This window comes from Aspergillus glaucus (genome assembly GCF_001890805.1).
Source record: "Aspergillus glaucus CBS 516.65 unplaced genomic scaffold ASPGLscaffold_24, whole genome shotgun sequence".
Classification (NCBI taxonomy): domain Eukaryota; kingdom Fungi; phylum Ascomycota; class Eurotiomycetes; order Eurotiales; family Aspergillaceae; genus Aspergillus; species Aspergillus glaucus.
Window position 1 is genome coordinate 302,884 of NW_019170476.1, and position 18,620 is coordinate 321,503.

Genomic DNA, 18,620 nt, shown 5'->3' on the forward strand with positions numbered 1-18,620 from the left:
TTTCTTTTTTTCTCCTCTTCACATACTCCATACTACTCCTTATTGAACTTGATTCAAAGTTTTGTTTGAAATTAATCTGCTAGTTATATATCGCTCTCGCTTACTCGTTCTGTTTCTCTGGCCAAACTACAACAGATGCCTCGTAACATCGCAGCGTCTCCTTGACAAGGCCTCCAGTGCTGTGTGACGCTGAGAACCTGTCAAGAATTCTTCTCTGTAAGTCGCAGAATTCTTTCCTTTTTTGTGTGAGTTGGTCCCTGAGGACCGTCGCACAGGGTTACTTGGATGTTACCTTGGGCAAACTCGATAGATATTTCTACATCCTCGTAAATTGACTTTTGAGACATTCACGGATCATACCTCATGAGCTTAATATTTTGAAACATGGTCCAGCTAACAAGGAACAGAAGTCAGTCTCTAATTACCCGACCAATGGCCCCTCCGCCGCAAGCACCGGAACGTTCCCTCGAGGCATGTGCCTCTACTGCCTCCCTCTTCCTCTACGCCCAAGGCTCGTCCATCCTCTGCCTCCACCATGATACCCTCGCGCTCGATCGACGGTTCGAGAATCACCAGGAAGATATCGCTTTTATATCGGTGGATAACGTTAGTGAGCGAGGACAGGGACGACTGGTTGTGAGCTACGATGTCGGACAGACTGCTATCGTGTGGGATCTATTCACGGGGACGGAGATTGCAAGGTTTGCAGCTTTTGAGCCGTTAAAGGTGGCTTCTTGGATGCGGAATGGGAATGTTGCTTTTGGTATATTACTCTTGTGTCTGGGTTGGTGTGGATGGTTCTGACAACGTATAGGGAATACGAAAGGCGAGGTTATTCTTTTCGAACCGTCGACTTCGGAACATGTCTTGACTGGTACCATTTCTGAGCCTATTACGACACTGGCGCCGGGTGCTGATTGTCGGACATATGCAATTGGGTATGTGCTCCCCAATCTGGCTGAGGATTTACATTTGGCTGACATTCCAGATACCAAAATGGCACCACCCTACTCGCAACGCTCCACCCTACCTTCAACATCCTACACACACTCACAATCTCCCGCAATCCGTCGCCCTTGGTCAACTTATCGTGGCATGCATCATCATCGAAACAAAAATCGGATATGCTGGCCTCGCAGGCATTGAATGGCGACTTGAAAGTCTGGAGCGTCTCAAAACCCGCCGAAAAAGAACCACCACGAACCATTCGAGTTTTGAAGCGATCGGATACCGCAGCCTCAGGACCACAGTGGATGGCTTGGTCTAAGAATGGAAAGATATTGCAGTATATGAATGGGTATGTTGGGTTCGTTATTCGGTTTGTACTGTGACTAACAAGGCGCAGAGAAGCATGGTCTTGGGATGTCAGGACCAAACACGTTACTTCTGAGCGTATTCCGGCTATCAATGGCGTTCGTGGTATTGCCAATTATGGACCAACGGCCACTTTGTTCACCCTTGGTCCAAACTTCGCAGTGCAGCAGTATGACTTGGAAATCTCCACCATGGTCGCCAATGTGCACCACCCCCCGATGTCTTCAGGAGATGCACAGTTACTACCTTCCCGCTCGCTACAAGATTCGCCGGAAATCAAAGAATCCCCGTACCCATTCGACGGCCGACGCACACCCTCGGACAACGAGCAACCGCACGCAGACCTGGCAAGTCCTGCCTCCTCGCGCAGCAACGCAAGCTCCAAGGCCTCTGGAAGATACCGCATGCCCCTAGCCTCACCACCGAGTAGGTCCGAACAGAGCAACACTCCCGCTTCTACACTTCCATCAAGCAGTGAGAGGAATACGCCACAGCCTTCGCATGGATATGCCCCGTCAATGTCGACGTTGTCTACGAAGAGTTCTCGTGCGGGATCACGATTAAGGAATGAGGTTCAGTTCAGTCCTGCCGACAAGCAGATCGATTTGTTTCCTTTTCTCCGGACGCGCTTGAACGACGTACCGTACGGGCATCATCAGCCTCTAGATGAGACCAATCTTACCCCGGACGGTCTTCGTCAGCGAATGTTGAGCATGGTTTTTGGATGGGAGGGGGATGTCCAGGGGTTGATACAGGATGAGCGTACGTTCTACCTTACCCTTTTCGATTGATGAAAAACTTTCGCTAACACTAATATAGTCAACCGTCACCCCCCAGGGAGCCAGAGCTCGATTCTCTTGGCACAATGGCTCGGTGCATTAGACACGGATGAAATGATATCTATGATTTACTCAGGCCCTGTCTCCATTTCCGACTGGATGATCATGGCCTTCAGCCAGATGAGCGGCCAAGCCCAAGCGAACAAAGTTGGACAGGCCTTCGTGCAGAAGCTTTTAGAAACAGGCGATATTCATACTGCAGCAACGATCCTTCTCGGTCTTGGAGACAAAAATGATGCTATCGAAGTCTACGTCTCTCAGAACTACTTCCTGGAAGCTATCCTCATGACATGCCTTTTGATGCCAACAGACTGGCAACGACAATCGTACCTTGTCCGTCGATGGGGTGAGCATGTCGTTTCCCATTCCCAGCAGCAACTTGCGATTCGATGCTATATGTGCACTGGCGCGGAGCCTTCAGAGCCCTGGACCTCACCAGCAGCCCAGAATGCTGCTACCTTTGCAGAGGGACAACGGTCACCAATGGCATCTCCCGGACCTGCACACCCCGTCTCCCCACCATCTCAGCGAAAGCAAGCAGCCACTCAGAAGGCTATTGCCAAGACTCCTGCTTTGAAATTGATCACCTCATTTGAAAATCCCAAAATGCGCCTTCCGGGATTGAAGTCTGATAACCAGACGCCTACCAACGTACCATGGATCACACCAATTGCAGAGTCTGCTGTTGGCGAGTCGGCTTTGTCACCAGGCGGACTGGCCTCATGGCGAGCGAACAATATGCAGAGCTTGAATCAGGCGGTGGGCTCACGGTCAAATACCCCCGGTTTCAGAGGACGCCTTCCGTCCATTGGAGAAACACCAGTGGATGTCGAGCCGCCTACCTTCCCTCCTACGCCTTTCCGTAGGGGAGAATACTCTACGACATCGGACAGTGAGGACCAGCAACAAGACCAGGGCAAGGAGCAGGAGGAAGAGCCGTCACTGCTGTTACCATCCGCCAGATACGACCCTAATCAAGAGACCAAGTCAACCCCGCAGACCGCCATCCCAGCCAGTTCAGAAAAGTTCGCCAATATCAAGGGCCTCCCGTCCCCAGCGCCAGGCGTGTTCGAGGCACTTCATTCGGAGAGTCGAAATGGGTCGAGAGATCGGAAGCCAGATGGACTGCAGATAAGCCTGTTCCAAGACCAGCTTGAAAGAATGAGCAATAGCAGGAGCCCGTTGTCGTCGTCGAACAGCCTCCAAACCGCAAAGACCCCGAGTACGGGTGGGTACAGCATTGATCAGTTTATCCACAGCTTGGATGAGGCAAATCAATTCTCGAATCTGCAGCAGCATGTGGACGGTCAGAGTACCACTCCAGGATGGAACGAGGATCCGTACAACCAACTGCCACTGTCTCCGCCGCCCATGTCACCAGAGGAAGCAACGCAAGAGGAAAGATACAGGGCCAAGCACAGCAGATCCCAGTCGCGCAATGAGAGCAAAGTGGGGAAACCTAACTCAAGGAACTCCTCACGACGCCGCCACAATCGCTCTACGAGCCGCAACGCAGCTGGCCGCACGAGTGATCGGAATGATCGTGGTCGTAGCTCCGAGAGAGATGGGTCTGGTGCCATGTCTCCGTCTTCTTCATTGCCGATGTCCCCAATCGACGATGCTTTGAGGATTGTTACGAGTGATCGGGAACGGCGCACGCACCAGCGGAGTAATAGCCGTCGTGGGGAGCAAATCCCTGGTCGACGGAGGGATCAATCTGCTGAGCCAGTGAGACCGGGTAGTCGTCAGACTCGCGAGCATGAACCCGCCACGGACGAGGAGTTTTCAACGTCTAACGCCAATGGTATGAGTCAGGAGGAGCAGGGCCTTGGGAATACGGACACATCCGAGCAGGAAACTCGCGAGCTTCCTTTTGTGGTTGGTATATCAGAGCAGCGAAGGAAGGAGCTTGCTGCCGCGGAATTGGAAGCGCGACGATTGTCGCTGGCACGAAACCCGTCTGCGCCCAATATCCCTTTCCCTGGGGATATTCGATTGAATACTCGAAGCCCTCCTGTCGGTCTTCCATTTTCCATTAGTCCTTTTGGTCAGCGTTCGCAGGCGAGACAGAGGGCTCCCTCGATCATGGAGTCTCAGAGTAAACGAAGCAGCTCTGATTCCGGATCTTCTCAACCAGGGCTACCAACAAGCCCATCATCATCATCATCACTGCGACAAGCCAAGTACAACAACGGCACCAGCAACGGTCAAGAAGACAATGCAGCAGATGCCCCTATTCTACTGAGCGCCGCCACTTACCAACCCGAGGAAGAGAGAATCGGCCGCTCCATGTCCGTTCCCATGCCAGAAACCCACCACAGCCCACCAGTCAACGCCAACATGCCTCCAAACATCCCAATGCACCCCAGATACAACCCCAACCTCCCGCGCAGTCGCTCGACAAGCCGGTCCCGTCATATAGGCCATCGACGTGAGAACTCTCGAGAACACGGAAGCCCTGGTAGCTACTTTGGTGGTTCTCCTGTGGCCGTTAGTATCGAGGAAACCCTAGCAAACGCAGACCATCAACCGCCTATCCTTCCAGAACTCCAACACCTCAACACGCCCCCGCCCCCGCCACCTCTTCCTTTCTCTAATTCAGCCTCTGCCTCTCTACGTGAGTCTTCCGGAACAATCGACATCGCTTTCGACAACGAAAATCTGGGCCGCCTGCTTCCTCGCGCAATGACCGCTGGCCCAGCATTTACAAACACGATGGATGTCCGCACTAGCGTCAACGGCAGTGCAAGCGCAAGTCCCGATCGTCGACGAATGTCATTCGACCATCGTCGCGGGAAGAGTGCAAACGAGAGCTTCACCAGCAAGATCCGGAATTTTACTCGCATGCGCAGTAACAGTCGCGGGCTGGAGGGATGGGGAAGTCCGGCTGTTGAGACCGAGTTGCCGTATGAGAGTGTGCAGATGGTTGACAGGATTTGATTTGATCTAATTTGATATCCCTTCGTTCTTTGATTGGTTTCGATTTGAGAAATTTCGGGTTACGTTCGTTTAACTGTTTAATTTGTTATGATTTATGATAAATTGGTTGGCTTGCTTTGCTTTGCTTTGATTTGATTTGGTTCGTTTATGAGATGATACCTTACCTTGATACCTCGAATTTGCATTATACTGTCGTTTTTATACCCTTTATCTCCTAGCCCAGTGTTCTGGATTATTTCATTGACAATACACTCTCTTTTTACCATAATGTGATTAATATAAAGTTATTCAATAGCCGAGTAACCTGCTGAATGGACGGGATCTATACCAAACACCGGGTCCAGAACCCTAACTCCCTTAACTCCGTCATCTGGGAAGCAAATCCTGTGTGAGTATATTACCACTCTACCCCGATCTAGATAGTCTCAATGATATTCCTCATTTCCACACTATAGACATCACAATGTTTTCCAAGCCAACCATAGTCCTGGTGTTCCAGGTGCCTGGACCACCCCAGCATTCTACACCCAACTCTCATCCAATCTCTCAGAGAAAGGTCTCGCCACTGAAACCGTTGCACACCCCTCAGCTGGCGCAGAACCTCCAGCCAAGACTCTCGATGATGACGTCTCAAACCTCCAAAGCACCCTGCAACGACTCGTTGACCCCGGGGAAGATGTCGTTGTTGTCGCGCACTCATACGGCGGTCTTGTTGCCTCCGGCGCAGTGCAGGATCTTGAGAAACCAGTCCGTCAGCAAGAAGGAAAGCAGGGTGGTGTTGTGATTATCGTGTACATGACTGCGTTCGTGGTCAACAAAGGACTAAGTTTGATTAATGTTTGCGGGGGACAACTTCTCCCATGGATTAAATGCGACGTACGTCTCCCTCTTTCTTATCCCTCTCATTCGTATGGCCTTGCTTACTGAAACCAACAGGAAAACTACACCACTCTATCCTTCGACACCCCATACCACAACCTCCCCCAGTCCCAACAATCCCAGTGGACCTCTGCACTAACGCACTCCTGACTCCTCGTTTTCTCTGGAAAGGCAACACACGAGCCATGGCACATTATACCAACCGCGTATATTATGGGTGAAGAGGATGGGATGTTGCCGTTGGCGGTGCAGGAGTATATGGTTGGGGTTGGGGTATTGGGGACGTCTCGTGTGTATCGGTTGAAGGCATCGCATTTTCCGTTTTTGAGTAAGCCCGGGAATGTTGCTGGGATTGTTGGGGGGGTTGGTTGGGGAGGCATGATGGATGTACGTTTTATTGCTGTGTTGGGTTCATTCTGGCACGTTTTAGAAGGCCAACTGGGACCTGTATATACAACATGCTCGATTTTATATTTATCAATAGCTAACGTGTTTGAAGATCTGCAATTCACTTTCTGTCTGACAAGTCATAAGCACTACGGGGTAAATCTATCTGCTCAATGAAACTCGCCAGGACCCTTCCCGAAATATCCTCCTGTGGGGACCTTCAGCCAAGGGACGGAGTTGGCATCATCTGTGTTCGAGCCCACAGTATTTCCCCACCAGTTAAACTCGACCTTGTGATAGCTCAGGGCGAAGAAGATGATGATCGTTGCGAGCGCGGTACCGGTATCCATTGCTGCTTGCAGGAGGTCTGCTACTTGTTAGCTCGATCCGTACCAACGATTAGGGCAGAATACTGACAATTATACCTCGTCCACCACTGAAACGCCTTCTTCCGAATCAAATAATTAAACAAAAACCCAAAAATAAACCAAAGCGAGTACTGCGTCGTATTCGCCGGCGGGATATTCCCCGCCGCATTAAAGAAAATCGGCACATTAACCCACTTAATCCAGCTGTTCGGATGGCGCCGATACACCAACCAAACCAGGACAGTTACCACAGGGCCGATGATGAAAAAGTACATCAGGGCATTGTAAACCTGGCCGCCTTGGAACATCCGCTGGGGTCCGATGGTGCCCCAGATCATGGAGGCGTTGTAGACGACTTTGGAGCCGTTGCAGGTGAAGCGTTGGGTGTTGGATGGGGAGCAGAGGTCGGAGATGTGGCCCATCATCCAGCGGAGGACTATTTTGTTAGCACACTTTGGAAATATTTTTTGCAAAAACGCGGCGAATACTCACCACCAGTCTGCGTCATCGTCGCGAGAACACTTGAATAGACCTGACCAACAAACAGCACCCGCGGCGGGATCTTCATATACTGCCCCAATTTCAAATCCTGCGCAAAGTCCATCCCATGCTTCACCGAGTTATACCCATAGCACTTCACCATCATGTTAGCAATGGGTTTCCCTGGCCACGCATAACCTGCAATCAACTCAGTGATGATGTTCAAAAAGATACGCTGGTTCGTCGTTCCCTCCAGAATCCCCTCGGGAATAATAAGAGCCACACCCATCCCACAGCACACGACGATAAACCCCCAAACCGGCAACCCGGAGTCCCAGTACCGTACGGTAAAGATACCAAGTCCCACGATAACCACGGTCAGCGCGCCGTACCACCAATCTGGGACCTCGGGGTATGAGTGCATCAGACGACGATGGATATCTTCGCCTCCGGCCCGGGAGTTCTTGAACTTAGCCCAGATCTCGCGCCCGTTGTAGAGATACGTGTGCACGACCATGGCGGTGACAGCGGCGAAGGAGAGCCCGTAGGTCAAGGAGTAGGACATGGAAATGTACATTGGCGAGTAGGCTTCGTATTTGCTCTGGACGAAGTTGAGGTTCTCGTCGACAACGCGGGTGATGTTGTACGTTGAGCCTGTGTTGTCGAAGGTACTTGACGAGAGGAGCGGGAGGTATCCGCTGTTCCAGACGTTGGTATAGTATAGGATGGGCGAGAGGAGGAGGTAGAATAGGGCTACCACTGCATATGCGTTGCAGGTGATGTAGAACGGCGTCGTCAGGGGTGACCCCGGTGAGCCGGCGTAGGTAATCTGCGTCCAGTCGAAACTAATCGGTAGCAATCCTAAGCCTGAGTTCATCCCGAAGATCGTATTCACTTTCTGGTTGTGAGGCCAGATCCAGGTGATGAACGCGAACGTGCTCAGACTCGTCCAGATATAGTCCGGGAACCAGAAAATGACAAACGCGAAGAGCGTGAAGTAGCCAAAAAAGCGATATCTCGTCATGGACCAACCATTCGCGGGCGAGTTGTCCTGTTTCGGCTCGTGCAGGGCTCGAAAGAGGACTGTTGACGACAGAGACGAAGGCCAGATCAGGGCTGCGGGATAGACCAGCCATCGACGAGCAAGTCCGGCGAAACCAAAGCCTAGCATTTGGGTGGTTAGGAGGTAGAGGAAGGAGAATCCTGCTCCGTAGTCTCGGTCCCAGTAGACGGGGCTGGTGATGGCGACCAATGAGCCCATGGCATAGGCCGCGCTGGCGCTGATGTTGACGCACTATACTAATTAGAAGACTGAGTGGCAATGATCTTGTAGGGGAGCAACTTACAATCACAATCAATGCATGCTCCTTGACGGTAAACTTCCCTGGGTTGATATCGAAGGAAAACTTCCCCAGCGGAACCCTCCATCGAGGAAGCTTCTCCCATGCTCGACCGATAGGATATACCAGTAATTGAGCGACGACGTATCCGATACTAAGAGAAGGCTATTTTGTTAGCATGCATTCGCATATGGTAGGAAGAGGTACATACATATCGCAGACCGAAGAACTGGTTGACAGCAGCAAACAGCATTACAAATATGGTCGTAAGAGTCCATGATCGGAAGGCTGTTTCGTTAGTACTAATCAATACAGAATTTGTGATAAATACTTACTGCTACAAGCCATGTTAGGATCATCAGTGTTGGAGACACATGCTGCCACCTCGGGAACTATACATGTCAATCAGCCATGATCGCACACCATAAGGCTTGGGACAAGCATACAAGGCGACTGATCGCCATCGACATTCCACTTGAACGCTTCATTTGGAGTCAATTCCTTCTGATTAGGCACAGGCGCTGGTTTGACCGGATTCTCTCCCTCCCATGCTTCAACATCCACCGGCCGAGTCTGAGTCTCAATGGGATCTTTCCTGCTATCTTTTGCAGAAGTCGCCATTGTGGGGTAACACGAGAGACAAGATTAAGGGGACAAAGAAAAAATCCGGCGTTGAGAGGAATGTATTTATGGTTATCAGCATCCCTGTTCAGCTGATGGCGTGCATGTTGCGATAGACCCACGATAAATGGCGACAACCAGTGGGAGGAACACTAAAATGATAGGCTGGTTATTTTGCTGTCAATGCGACCAAGTTCATATATTTTTTTGAAATGCCAGAAAGGCTTATGGTGCTTATCTTGAGCGTTGGGTGTGTTTATTCTCGATATCAATACTCCGTACTAGGGATGATAATGCAGAGGTACGTATACTGGGAACCCCGCTACAATATCTTATCATTTCAAGCAACGTTAGGGCATATTCTCCATGTGCAAACAGGATTAAAGGCATCCATATCTATTTAGTTGAATCTATGCTTGGGTATCTTAATCTATACCGGTTTCGGTTCTGTCTCCGAATCGTCGCCATTCTCAAGGCTCCGGCCATAGTTCGACTTCGGGCCGAATTCATCATCATGCTTATGGGACAACCAAAGAATAATAGTACTGTTATAATGATTAGCCACATCAACACTAAATAACAGGATAGCGGGGTAGACATACCTAGCAATAGTCCCGACAACCCCGGGCCACGCAAGAACGACGGAAGCAACAGCTTTCGGGTTAGTGTAATATCCTAGTCATGTTAGCCGTACTTCCATAAGACTAGGGAATGGCGAATGATGTGTACATACTCAAAGCAGGTTTCTTCATAGACTCCTCCCAGTACTGCCTCGCAGACGCAGCATCCGTCCCCGTGATTTCTGCACTATGCGTGGCCGTGATAATCTACCCATATCAGCATCAACGTGTCGCTCAAACCATCAGTAAATTGCCATACCGTCATCGCGAGAGCTGAAGCCAACATCATAATCGACTCCGCTACCGCACAAAACTTCCACGCCCACCGGATACCCCGATCTTCATGTCTCTCGGGCCAGAAGAGATCAAAGAAGAACGCGCCCCCGAATACCCATGCGACAGAAACCCCCGCCCAGATGTTATACGAAGCGGCACCGATGAAATCGTTGTTGTGCACTTTGACGCCGGGGTGTTGGCCTTGGATTTGGCTTTGTTGGTCGAGGTAGTCTATACAGAGAGCGGATTGGTTAGTATTGTTTTGGGTTGTGAGGGGCAATGGGGAGATGATTTACCGGATAATGCTGCTGTTCCGACGGCCTCTGAGCATACGCAGAGGATCATGGCGATCTGGTAGACGATCATCTTTGTTCGGCGCAGGTGGTAGACGCGGTTGAACATGTTGGAGCTTCCGAACTTGCTCCAATGGATCTCATGGAGATCCAGACCCCAAATGACTGTCATTGTAGTAACAAAGAGACGTAATCAAATGACGATAGATTGGTAGGAGTATATGGTCGGTATTCAATCCCGTGTGTCATGGGTGATATTGTAGAGAAGTGTTAACTTTCAACTCTAATGAAGACAACCCAGGGAACAAAAGATGGTTCAAATAAGGTACAGAGCTTGGCTTCATCTTAACTTATGTATCAATCTAGCTTAATAAAAACATAGTAAAAATGCTGATGGCGTTGCCAGGAGTAAACCTGATTCTGAGACGTGGACATCATCAATGACATCATTCTTCGTATGCGGACGATGTACCTGAGCATACGATATGACTGTAATTTCTACGGAAAATGATGTCTCGGTACTTGATACGGGTAAGTGGACAACTCAACATGTGTTGAATCACATGGATTCCATAATGTACATCCAGTTTAAATCTACATACATATGCCAAGAATAGATCAACTCCATCGCCCCCAACCCTTATTCTTTCCATTCCCCGAATCGTCACTCGACATATTCCGCTCAGAGTCTAGCATCCGCTCAAATTCAGCGCGTGCCTGTTCTTTTTCCCGCTGTCTTTCCGTGTCCTGACCGCCGCTGCTATTGCTCTGGTTCTGTGTGTTCCACCCCTCAGACTGCCCGCGGTAGTATTCTTGGCCTTGGGGGTTGGATACCCCCTTGGAATTCTGTTGGCGAATTCGTTCCCATGCGCCGCGCTGAAATATGGGTTGAGAAGGTTGGGAGGCTGTAGTATTGTTGCGGGGATTTTGATATTCGGGTGCCGTAGGACTAGCGTCGTCAAAAAAGTCGGATACAGAGTCTTGCTCCTTCCTTCCACCGTACCAGCTACTGCTGGTCGACTCCGTCGAGGTCGGACGATCGTAGGAACGGGAGGGAGTCGTAGGCTCCGCGTTGTTTCCGTACATCGCGCTATAATCCTGCTGCTCGTGACTTTCTGTAGGCCCACCACTCGCTTGGTCCGGTACCATCTCACTCGATTGTTGCGGTTCTTGCGGTTGCGACGTCATCCGTTGCTGGTTCTGCCGATACCTATCCTGTGCAGCATCTACTTTCCGCTTCCGTACCTCCTCTGGTTTCTGCTGCTTCACCTCCTTCACGAAATTCACCAATCTCGGATCCGACATTGTCGCAACAGTATCATTATAGACCGCATAAATACTCGACATAGTTGCCCCCGTCAGCGTCCAAAAGAACAACTTAAACACCGAAGCCGCCGCCACCGACCGAAACGCCGTAGGATCCGCCTTCGCAAACCTCGTAACTCCCTGCACCAATTGTTTTGCACTAGGCAATTTCCCCTCCTCTGCACCAGGCACCATCGCCTTATAATGGTCCGTCTTCCGCGCCTGATTATACATCCTTGCCATAGCAAGCCCACTAGCAAGCGGTGCTCCAATCCGTCCATGGTATAAACTGCGACTGCTGTGCGTGACAAAGGCGTCCATTTCGTCCTGTGTGGGCGGACGTTGAACTAGCACACGGGCATTCTCCACGCGCTCTGTGAGTGTATTGACCAGGGTGCGTTGCCAGTTCCAATTCCCGGCGAAACCGAAGTAGAGGGTAAAGAGGTCGGGTGTGACGATTGCTTCGGGCTTGATTTGGTAGTGGGTTATGGAGGAGTTGGCGTTATTCCGGATGGCATTCTGGCCATCCTGCTGAGAGGACGTATCGTACGCCTGCGGAGAGGCGTCGTCGAGGACCATGTTGCGTCGTGTACAGAGTAAAGAGTGAACTGGGATGCCGAATTCGTGGTGAGGGACAAGCTTGTGACGTTGTGCTTAGTCATTACAATATTTGCCAGCTAACTAACTAATGTACCCGGTACATGGAGCAATGTACGGAGCATTTTATTCCTACAGGAAACTGATTCTATCCACCGGACATGCTCCAAAGATAGTAGGATTTGAATTTTGTCGTGCATATTATGCTGTCAGCCTGGCTAATTCAGCTTTGATTCACCAGTCACCAGGGAATGTTCGATAACCCGATGATAACTCTCCGACATACTCTGCAGTGAGCCATGATCAGCTCGTTATCCAAGTGGAACTTGGCTGAACGTTTGTGGAAGCCATGAATTACTCTCCACATATACGCTTCTGGTTCACTTTGACGCCTGTTCATTTACTTGCTGATACCCAAGTGTTGGCAAAAATCAAGGACCGAATAGCCCAGTCCGTTTCTTTCCAGTCCGTTTCTTTCCAGTCCGTTTCTTTCCAGTCCGTTTCTTTCCAGTCCGTTTCTTTCCAAACAGATACAGAACATCAAATCTCAAATCACGTATACGCTATGAATCAGTATATAAACTGTGTGAAAATGCACTGGATGCCCATTAGTAACAGCTCGGCCACCTGCTGATATCGAGAGGCGCCGCGTCGTGGATTTTTCGTGGTGAGGGACAAGCTTCTGACGTTGTAGTCATATCGTTTCTTACAGGAGTTTCTTTACTCAAGATTGTACGGATTCAGTTGATTCTAATGATTGATGCTATCTACTAAATCTGCTCAAAAGACAAATTACGAATGCGATAATACGTGTCTACACACTGTCAGTCTGGATAGTCTCAACGGCAATATCACGACTCACCTGTCGTCGGTCCAGGAGACCCTGAAGAGCCGTCCATTTGCAGGTTGATAATCCTGTCTTGTCAGCTTGTCATTCTTTTATGCCCTGTATCATGGATACTCACAAATGCAATGGCTCTCCGACGTACTCCGCGCCGTATTGAGTTGTGACTAGCTCATCGTCCAGATAGAAGTTGACCGAGATATTGGAGCCATCTTCGTCGCGAACTTCGATTTTGACGGCGTGGAAGTCATCCGGGGAGGGATAGTCGATGTCCAGAGATTGTACTTCAGATGATGTCTGATGAAGGGAGTCAGCATGGATGTTCAAGTAGTTGCATGGCTATGGAGTCTCACATTGAACGTGTTGAAACTGATATCACCGGATCCTATGGACCGTCAGTTCTCTCATCATTGTTGGTAATTGGAGAAATAAATGAACAGGGACAACCTTTCCATTCGGCAAGATCAATCTCTGGTGGCCATGAATTCGCCCCGTTCAACCAAAACGCCGGCCAAGTACCTTGAGCAGTAGGCGCCTGGAATTCAGCCTGGATATCGAACCCGGACCCAGCCTCAACGGTAAATGTCTCGGTTGAATGTACCGCACCGGAGAGATAATTAATTTCCTGGCCACCACTAGTCGGATCTTGGCCTGTGACCGGTCTGGCAAGGAGGGTCAAAGTACCGGGTGTGTCGATCAAGATGTACTCATGGTCGGAGGAGTTGCCAATCATCCGGGCGGATCCATTGTGGTCTGAACCCCAGGGATAGAGGTAAGAGAAATATTTTTCGAGAGAGATGTAGGAGTCGAAGCAGGTGGGGGGAATTAGACTGGCTCCCTGGGTCAGAGCAGCGAGGCTGAGCAGGAAGAGGGGATGCATGTTGGAATGCGTCTGGATATTCCGAGGTTGAACAAAGATTCATGCATTTTTTGCGACTTGGGTTTTTATATATGTAGTGTCGGGCTTTCTCTCTTGCCCCCCTGCCGATCTAATATCTTGATGTTCAGCATGAAACATTCCCCTCAGTGCAATAAGTGAAACCCCTCAGTGTCCAAATTACCCGCCAGAGGATACATCAACACCACTACTCCATACTATGTAGTGGTATGAAATCCTACAGTTCGGCTAATTGTTATTTGTGGCTGTACCTGAGTCAACTCCCAACAGGAAAGAATCTTCTTCTGGAGAATAATACAAGGTGCATTCTCAGCCTTATTCCCATAATCTCAACATTTTGTACATCGTACTTGATGGCTCCAACAGATCAACTGGGATCCTCAATTGGATATGTCCCGCCCTACGAGTGCTTGTAACAAAACCCTCTATTCCGAGGAAATCCCCGCGAATCCGGATGTGATACGTGCATTCTTTTTATCCGATATCAACAAGGCTGACAGCAAGTCACTAAGGAAGAATTGTTGTATGCTCGCTATACCTCATTGCATGAATCGTTCGTTCTGATTGCTTGCAGGTTGTCATCGCCTTCTTGTTGTCCACATGGCTGACATTGAAAGAAAGACGCTTCGAGAGATCCAAAGTACCAAGTCCCACTGTCCATGTCAGGAGCTTCGAACGTGTCTACCCAGGGAGCCGAGGGCGATGGATCAGCCCCAGGGAATTATAATATGAAAAGTACACACGACATAAATTCCCATGACATTGAGCAGAGCCATGGTGCTAAGTCAATTACACTTCAGTTTTACAGTGATAGGGAAGTCAATCTCAGATTTGTACAAGAAAATAAAAACATAAATACACAGTTGCTCTCTGCTCCATTCCTTTACAACTAAATACAGGAGAGAATCAAGCGGTATGTAGACAAAAGTCACCATTAACTCCATCTGAATGCTTCTTCAGTTAGCTGCTAATATCATCACATCGCCACTCACTGGAATCGTATGGCGTTCTCCTGCAATAGTCAAAGACACCTCCATCTCCAGCGTGTGACTATGCCTGATATTATATGTGACTAGATCAGGTTGGATATACGGATATGGCACAGAAGCAAGACGTCGATTTCCAGCTTTTAACCCATTCGAACGGAGAACTAGCTGAAACATACTGCCGATATTGACTGGTCCATTATCGCGAGTTTTGTCAATCGAAAACTCAATGGGGACATCAAGGTCCCGAAAAGCCCTTTCCAGATTCAGATTGTGGTTGACTGAATGGGCATCGCTCTTAGTGAGAAGTTTCCTGGCGTCGCGTGGTGCGAGGAGAGTAGTCGTGGACTTGATAGACATCTTGACCCAGTTGAGCCGGACCCTCATCCCGGCATTTTGCACGCCGATGCTGCTGGTCATTCCCTGCTGGGATGGTGGTACGATGTTCAGGGTAAGTGGTATGGGCGATCGGTTGTCCAGCTGGATGACGCGAGGCAAACCGATCTCAACGCTATAGTGTGCTCTGGGTACCTTGGACGAGCCCAGGAGCCTCTGTGTCTTTTGCCTGAATGTTCGATCCGCGCGCTCCATCCCTGGTAGCAGCCGCTGGCTCCGGAATATCTGGTCGATTGTGTGTCGCTGGAGGTCGCAATCGGGAAAGACAATCGGGGCTTGGGGCCGCATTATGATGGGGACCGTAGCCCTATCGAAATTATACGAGCCCCGCTGGTGATATTGTAGCCGAGCTTCGAGATAGTACTCCACGCATCCTTCGGAAGAGTGATTCCAGTCGTTATTACATGTGATGAATGTCCCGGGCAACGTGTGCTGTGCAATACCATATTTGTCCTGCGGCAAGAAACCCTCTTTGTTGTAATGGCCTCCCAGCGCTGAATCGGCCGGCTTCATCGGAATGGGCAGCGAGAAGGACCAAGAGGACTCATCTTTGCCGTTGCTGCTGTCTTTGGGGACATGCAAGGGTCCTTCAAAGAGTACTTGCGTCGTCGTCGTGCTAAAAAGGTACCAGTGCGCACGGTAGTAGCCGCGGCTGCTGCTGCCATTTGGTGTGATTTTGGTCCTCACGTGTCCTACCAGCGACAATTTCACGGTGGCTTGCGGGGCGACAATGTGCGAACGACGCAGGACTGTGCCGATGACCGTGTCCCCGGGGGCAAATGTCCATCCAGGGGGTGATGCCAGGTCAATCTGGAGGTCCGCGTTGCCGGTTTCTTTGGTTCGTGGCATGGTGTTTCTAAGATGAGAATTCCATACTGGTTCGTATAGACCATCCGAAGGTCTTTATATAATGAATGAGACTTGGCGCACATGACACAGCCCTGTAGCACCCGGTTAGGCGGCATTATTCATTATTGGTGAGTTATAGATACGAGATCTACGGAGATACATTGCAAGTGGCTATGTACGATATATATGAGGCAGCAGATTTATTGCTATCTGTTGCTCAAGTTACTCGCTCAGAAGTCTTCTACGGTCTTCTCCGCATGGTCATCTCACCACTTCTCCACATATGGCCGGAGATCCAACTCGAACCCAAATGTTGTCCGTGGCTGTGTATGCAGGTGCCAGTAAGAATCGGCAATCTAATAACATTAGCATCCTTTTGTGGCACATGAGTCAGGTTCCCACTTACAGCCACAGGGTCAATCTTGGCATCTTCATGCTCAAAGGTCCAGCTCTTCGTCCGGGGGATATCAATGACACCATCGAGGATGACATGCGCCACATGTACGCCTTGTGGACCAAACTCCCGAGCCAGGGACTGGGCTAACGCTCTCAGTGCAAACTTGCCCGAGGCAAAGGCCGAGAATGTTGCTGAGCCTTTCAGACTGGCGGTTGCTCCGGTGAATACCAGCGTTGGTGGATGTTTCAACGATGCCTCCTTAGCCTTGAGGAGGAGTGGAAGAGTATTCTGGGCGAAGTTAAAGCCTCCTTTTCTAGTACCTGTCAGTATGGTAAGTGGTACGTTGTAGGTAGAAAAACCAACCCTTGACTCTCATATCCTGTGGTAAACTCCTTCTCCGTCAACTCCAAGAAGGGCTTCCGGACGAACCCTCCACCGGGATTGAATACAGCCGCAGCCAACGGAGAATCCGCATACTGCTGCGAGATCTTGTCAAAAGCGGCCCGGACGCTCTGCGAATTCGACAAGTCCGCACTGAAACCCGCGGCCTGGCCGCCGTTGGAGTTGATCTCGTTAACCACTGGCTCAAAGTTGGCGGGGTTGCGAGCTAGCAGGACAACCGAGTATACTTGGGCGAATTTGCGGGCAATAGAGGCGCCCTATAGTTCGTTAGTGGTTTGATATCGGGTGAATACTTTAGGAATGGGACATACCGTGCCCGGACCGACACCTGCAATGATTGCGAATGCTTTGGAGGCCATTTTGAACAGTAATGAGGAAGATGAGATCTGTCTTGCAGTGGAATAGTTCTTGGAGAGCAATAAGTACTCCGCACGTGCTTAGAAATGCAATGATGCGATGATGTCACCCCTGAAATTGCTCATTTTGGCGTCAAAATGCCAATTCGCAATCTAGAACAGATTCCCCTAGCCATGTGAAAGAGAACAATGTACGGAGTATAGGGATTGCTCGGGGTTACTGTACGGTGGTATTGCTGCTTTGGGCCAAGGTATCGATACTATTGGCCTCAGGCACTAAGGCGGTTATCATTATCGCAATTTTTCTTTTATCGCATCGAGTTTTGACCATCCCTCTGTTTACATCCATTCAAAACCGTTTTTCTACATGTTAGCACCATAATATAGTGTCCTAATATCAGTCGCCATGTCCGAAACCCCCGGGGGAGACCCCCTCCTCAGCGAACTCTGCACAATTTGGTGATTACCATCCATATTCCTATCTATCGTCGCATCGTTCACTGACCAGAAAAACCTATGAACAGCCACATTAACCCTCCAAAATATCGCTGCCCCCGATGCTCAACCCGAACATGCTCCCTTCCCTGCTCTCGCCGCCACAAGACCTGGTCCCAATGCTCCGGTGTCCGCGATCCAGCCGCCTACCTCCGCCGCAACGAGCTCGCGACTCCCTCCGCATTCGATCGCGATTTCAACTTCATCACGGGAATTGAGCGGAGCATGGAACGTGCGGATAGAGATGCAGAAAATCGTGGGGTTACTGTCGACCACCAAGCAGAGGGGGGAGAGGTGCAGGGAGATGGGAGTCGGAAGAGGAAGAGGCCGAACGAGGTATTGGTTAAAGGGGAGGCTGGATTTTTGCGTGGGGCGCAGAGTAGCGAGGTCAATGTTATCAGGGCACCCAAGGGGATGACGAGGAATAAGTTGAATACCTCGAGGTGGCATCCAAAGTATGTTTTCCTGGGTTTTGGTTTGGATGTGTTGCGCTGACTGGTCGAAGACACAAATGCTTAATCTGGACGATGGAATGGATTGCCCCTGATGGTGAAAAGAAGATTCGAACCTGCTTGGAGTCGTGTCGTGTCGCGGAGGCTTATGATAGATTTTATCCTCTTCCGAAAGAGGAGCGCAACAAGGACCAAGTTCAGGATCAGGGTCAGCCACCGGAGCAGGAGCAGGTGCAAGAGCAGGAGCAGGTGCAAGAGCAGGAGCAGGTGCAAGAGCAGGAGCAGG

The 18,620-nt window shown here is 50.1% G+C and overlaps 9 protein-coding genes across 9 annotated transcripts in view; 3 read left to right on the forward strand and 6 right to left on the reverse strand.

The window, feature by feature from the left end:
• Window positions 1–384: 384 nt before the first annotated feature.
• On the forward strand, window positions 385–5,093 carry ASPGLDRAFT_134886 (WD40 repeat domain-containing protein; the record flags this gene model as incomplete). Its single annotated transcript, XM_022541329.1, has 5 exons — window positions 385–763; window positions 815–938; window positions 989–1,297; window positions 1,346–2,076; window positions 2,134–5,093. 5 exons carry the CDS (start codon window positions 385–387, stop codon window positions 5,091–5,093), a joined length of 4,503 nt encoding a protein of 1,500 aa, XP_022397110.1.
• Window positions 5,094–5,404: 311 nt separating this feature from the next.
• Window positions 5,405–6,122, forward strand: ASPGLDRAFT_29098 (uncharacterized protein; the record flags this gene model as incomplete). The annotated part of the gene is made up of 3 exons (XM_022543820.1): window positions 5,405–5,481; window positions 5,549–5,969; window positions 6,030–6,122. 3 exons carry the CDS (start codon window positions 5,405–5,407, stop codon window positions 6,120–6,122), a joined length of 591 nt encoding a protein of 196 aa, XP_022397111.1.
• A 222-nt stretch (window positions 6,123–6,344) lies between these two features.
• On the reverse strand, window positions 6,345–9,168 carry optD (small oligopeptide transporter, OPT family; the record flags this gene model as incomplete). Its single annotated transcript, XM_022548458.1, has 7 exons — window positions 6,345–6,726; window positions 6,777–7,163; window positions 7,220–8,501; window positions 8,554–8,712; window positions 8,759–8,835; window positions 8,883–8,939; window positions 8,994–9,168. The coding sequence occupies 7 exons, from the start codon at window positions 9,166–9,168 to the stop codon at window positions 6,530–6,532; spliced, it is 2,334 nt and encodes a 777-aa protein (XP_022397112.1). The 3' UTR covers window positions 6,345–6,529.
• Window positions 9,169–9,485: 317 nt separating this feature from the next.
• ASPGLDRAFT_51628 (uncharacterized protein) lies at window positions 9,486–10,699 on the reverse strand. The gene is made up of 5 exons (XM_022547572.1): window positions 10,361–10,699; window positions 10,048–10,295; window positions 9,902–9,995; window positions 9,771–9,843; window positions 9,486–9,713 (listed from the first exon to the last, which is right to left on the reverse strand). Exons 1-5 carry the CDS (start codon window positions 10,527–10,529, stop codon window positions 9,599–9,601), a joined length of 699 nt encoding a protein of 232 aa, XP_022397113.1. The 5' UTR covers window positions 10,530–10,699; the 3' UTR covers window positions 9,486–9,598.
• Window positions 10,700–10,871: 172 nt separating this feature from the next.
• On the reverse strand, window positions 10,872–12,249 carry ASPGLDRAFT_51631 (putative endo-1,3(4)-beta-glucanase). The gene has a single exon (XM_022547573.1). The coding sequence runs from the start codon at window positions 12,239–12,241 to the stop codon at window positions 10,976–10,978; it is 1,266 nt and encodes a 421-aa protein (XP_022397114.1). The 5' UTR covers window positions 12,242–12,249; the 3' UTR covers window positions 10,872–10,975.
• A 662-nt stretch (window positions 12,250–12,911) lies between these two features.
• On the reverse strand, window positions 12,912–14,125 carry ASPGLDRAFT_51635 (glycoside hydrolase family 16 protein). Its single transcript, XM_022547574.1, has 3 exons — window positions 13,551–14,125; window positions 13,457–13,488; window positions 12,912–13,400 (listed from the first exon to the last, which is right to left on the reverse strand). The coding sequence occupies exons 1-3, from the start codon at window positions 13,981–13,983 to the stop codon at window positions 13,221–13,223; spliced, it is 645 nt and encodes a 214-aa protein (XP_022397115.1). The 5' UTR covers window positions 13,984–14,125; the 3' UTR covers window positions 12,912–13,220.
• Window positions 14,126–14,925: 800 nt separating this feature from the next.
• Window positions 14,926–16,555, reverse strand: ASPGLDRAFT_872637 (uncharacterized protein). Its single transcript, XM_022550417.1, has 2 exons — window positions 16,385–16,555; window positions 14,926–16,324 (listed from the first exon to the last, which is right to left on the reverse strand). Exon 2 carries the CDS (start codon window positions 16,230–16,232, stop codon window positions 14,958–14,960), a length of 1,275 nt encoding a protein of 424 aa, XP_022397116.1. The 5' UTR covers window positions 16,233–16,324; window positions 16,385–16,555; the 3' UTR covers window positions 14,926–14,957.
• Window positions 16,499–17,390, reverse strand: ASPGLDRAFT_29104 (oxidoreductase, short chain dehydrogenase/reductase family; the record flags this gene model as incomplete). The annotated part of the gene is made up of 4 exons (XM_022543821.1): window positions 16,499–16,588; window positions 16,639–16,942; window positions 16,993–17,288; window positions 17,343–17,390. The coding sequence occupies 4 exons, from the start codon at window positions 17,388–17,390 to the stop codon at window positions 16,499–16,501; spliced, it is 738 nt and encodes a 245-aa protein (XP_022397117.1).
• A 344-nt stretch (window positions 17,391–17,734) lies between these two features.
• Window positions 17,735–18,620, forward strand: part of ASPGLDRAFT_51642 (uncharacterized protein) — a 1,977-nt gene continuing 1,091 nt past the window's right edge. The window contains exons 1-3 of the mRNA XM_022547575.1: window positions 17,735–17,846; window positions 17,912–18,337; window positions 18,388–18,601. Coding sequence (XP_022397118.1) covers window positions 17,794–17,846; window positions 17,912–18,337; window positions 18,388–18,601 — 693 coding nt within the window. The 5' untranslated portion in view covers window positions 17,735–17,793. The remainder of the gene's footprint in view (window positions 17,847–17,911; window positions 18,338–18,387; window positions 18,602–18,620) is intronic.

What these genes read in the sequence shown, in the direction of transcription:
- ASPGLDRAFT_51628 (XM_022547572.1), bottom strand. Translation starts at nt 10,529, where the DNA reads ATGACAGTCATTTGGGGTCTGGATCTCCATGAGATCCATTGGAGCAAG. An exon ending in CGGAACAGCAGCATTATCCG is followed by an intron (nt 10,296 to 10,360) that starts GTAAATCATCTC and finishes CTCTCTGTATAG; the next exon opens with ACTACCTCGACCAACAAAGC. An exon ending in GTTGTCGGGACTATTGCTAG is followed by an intron (nt 9,714 to 9,770) that starts GTATGTCTACCC and finishes TCATTATAACAG; the next exon opens with TACTATTATTCTTTGGTTGT.
- ASPGLDRAFT_51631 (XM_022547573.1), bottom strand. Translation starts at nt 12,241, where the DNA reads ATGGTCCTCGACGACGCCTCTCCGCAGGCGTACGATACGTCCTCTCAG.
- ASPGLDRAFT_51635 (XM_022547574.1), bottom strand. Translation starts at nt 13,983, where the DNA reads ATGCATCCCCTCTTCCTGCTCAGCCTCGCTGCTCTGACCCAGGGAGCC. An exon ending in TGATCTTGCCGAATGGAAAG is followed by an intron (nt 13,489 to 13,550) that starts GTTGTCCCTGTT and finishes GACGGTCCATAG; the next exon opens with GATCCGGTGATATCAGTTTC. An exon ending in TCAGTTTCAACACGTTCAAT is followed by an intron (nt 13,401 to 13,456) that starts GTGAGACTCCAT and finishes TCCCTTCATCAG; the next exon opens with ACATCATCTGAAGTACAATC.
- ASPGLDRAFT_872637 (XM_022550417.1), bottom strand. Translation starts at nt 16,232, where the DNA reads ATGCCACGAACCAAAGAAACCGGCAACGCGGACCTCCAGATTGACCTG.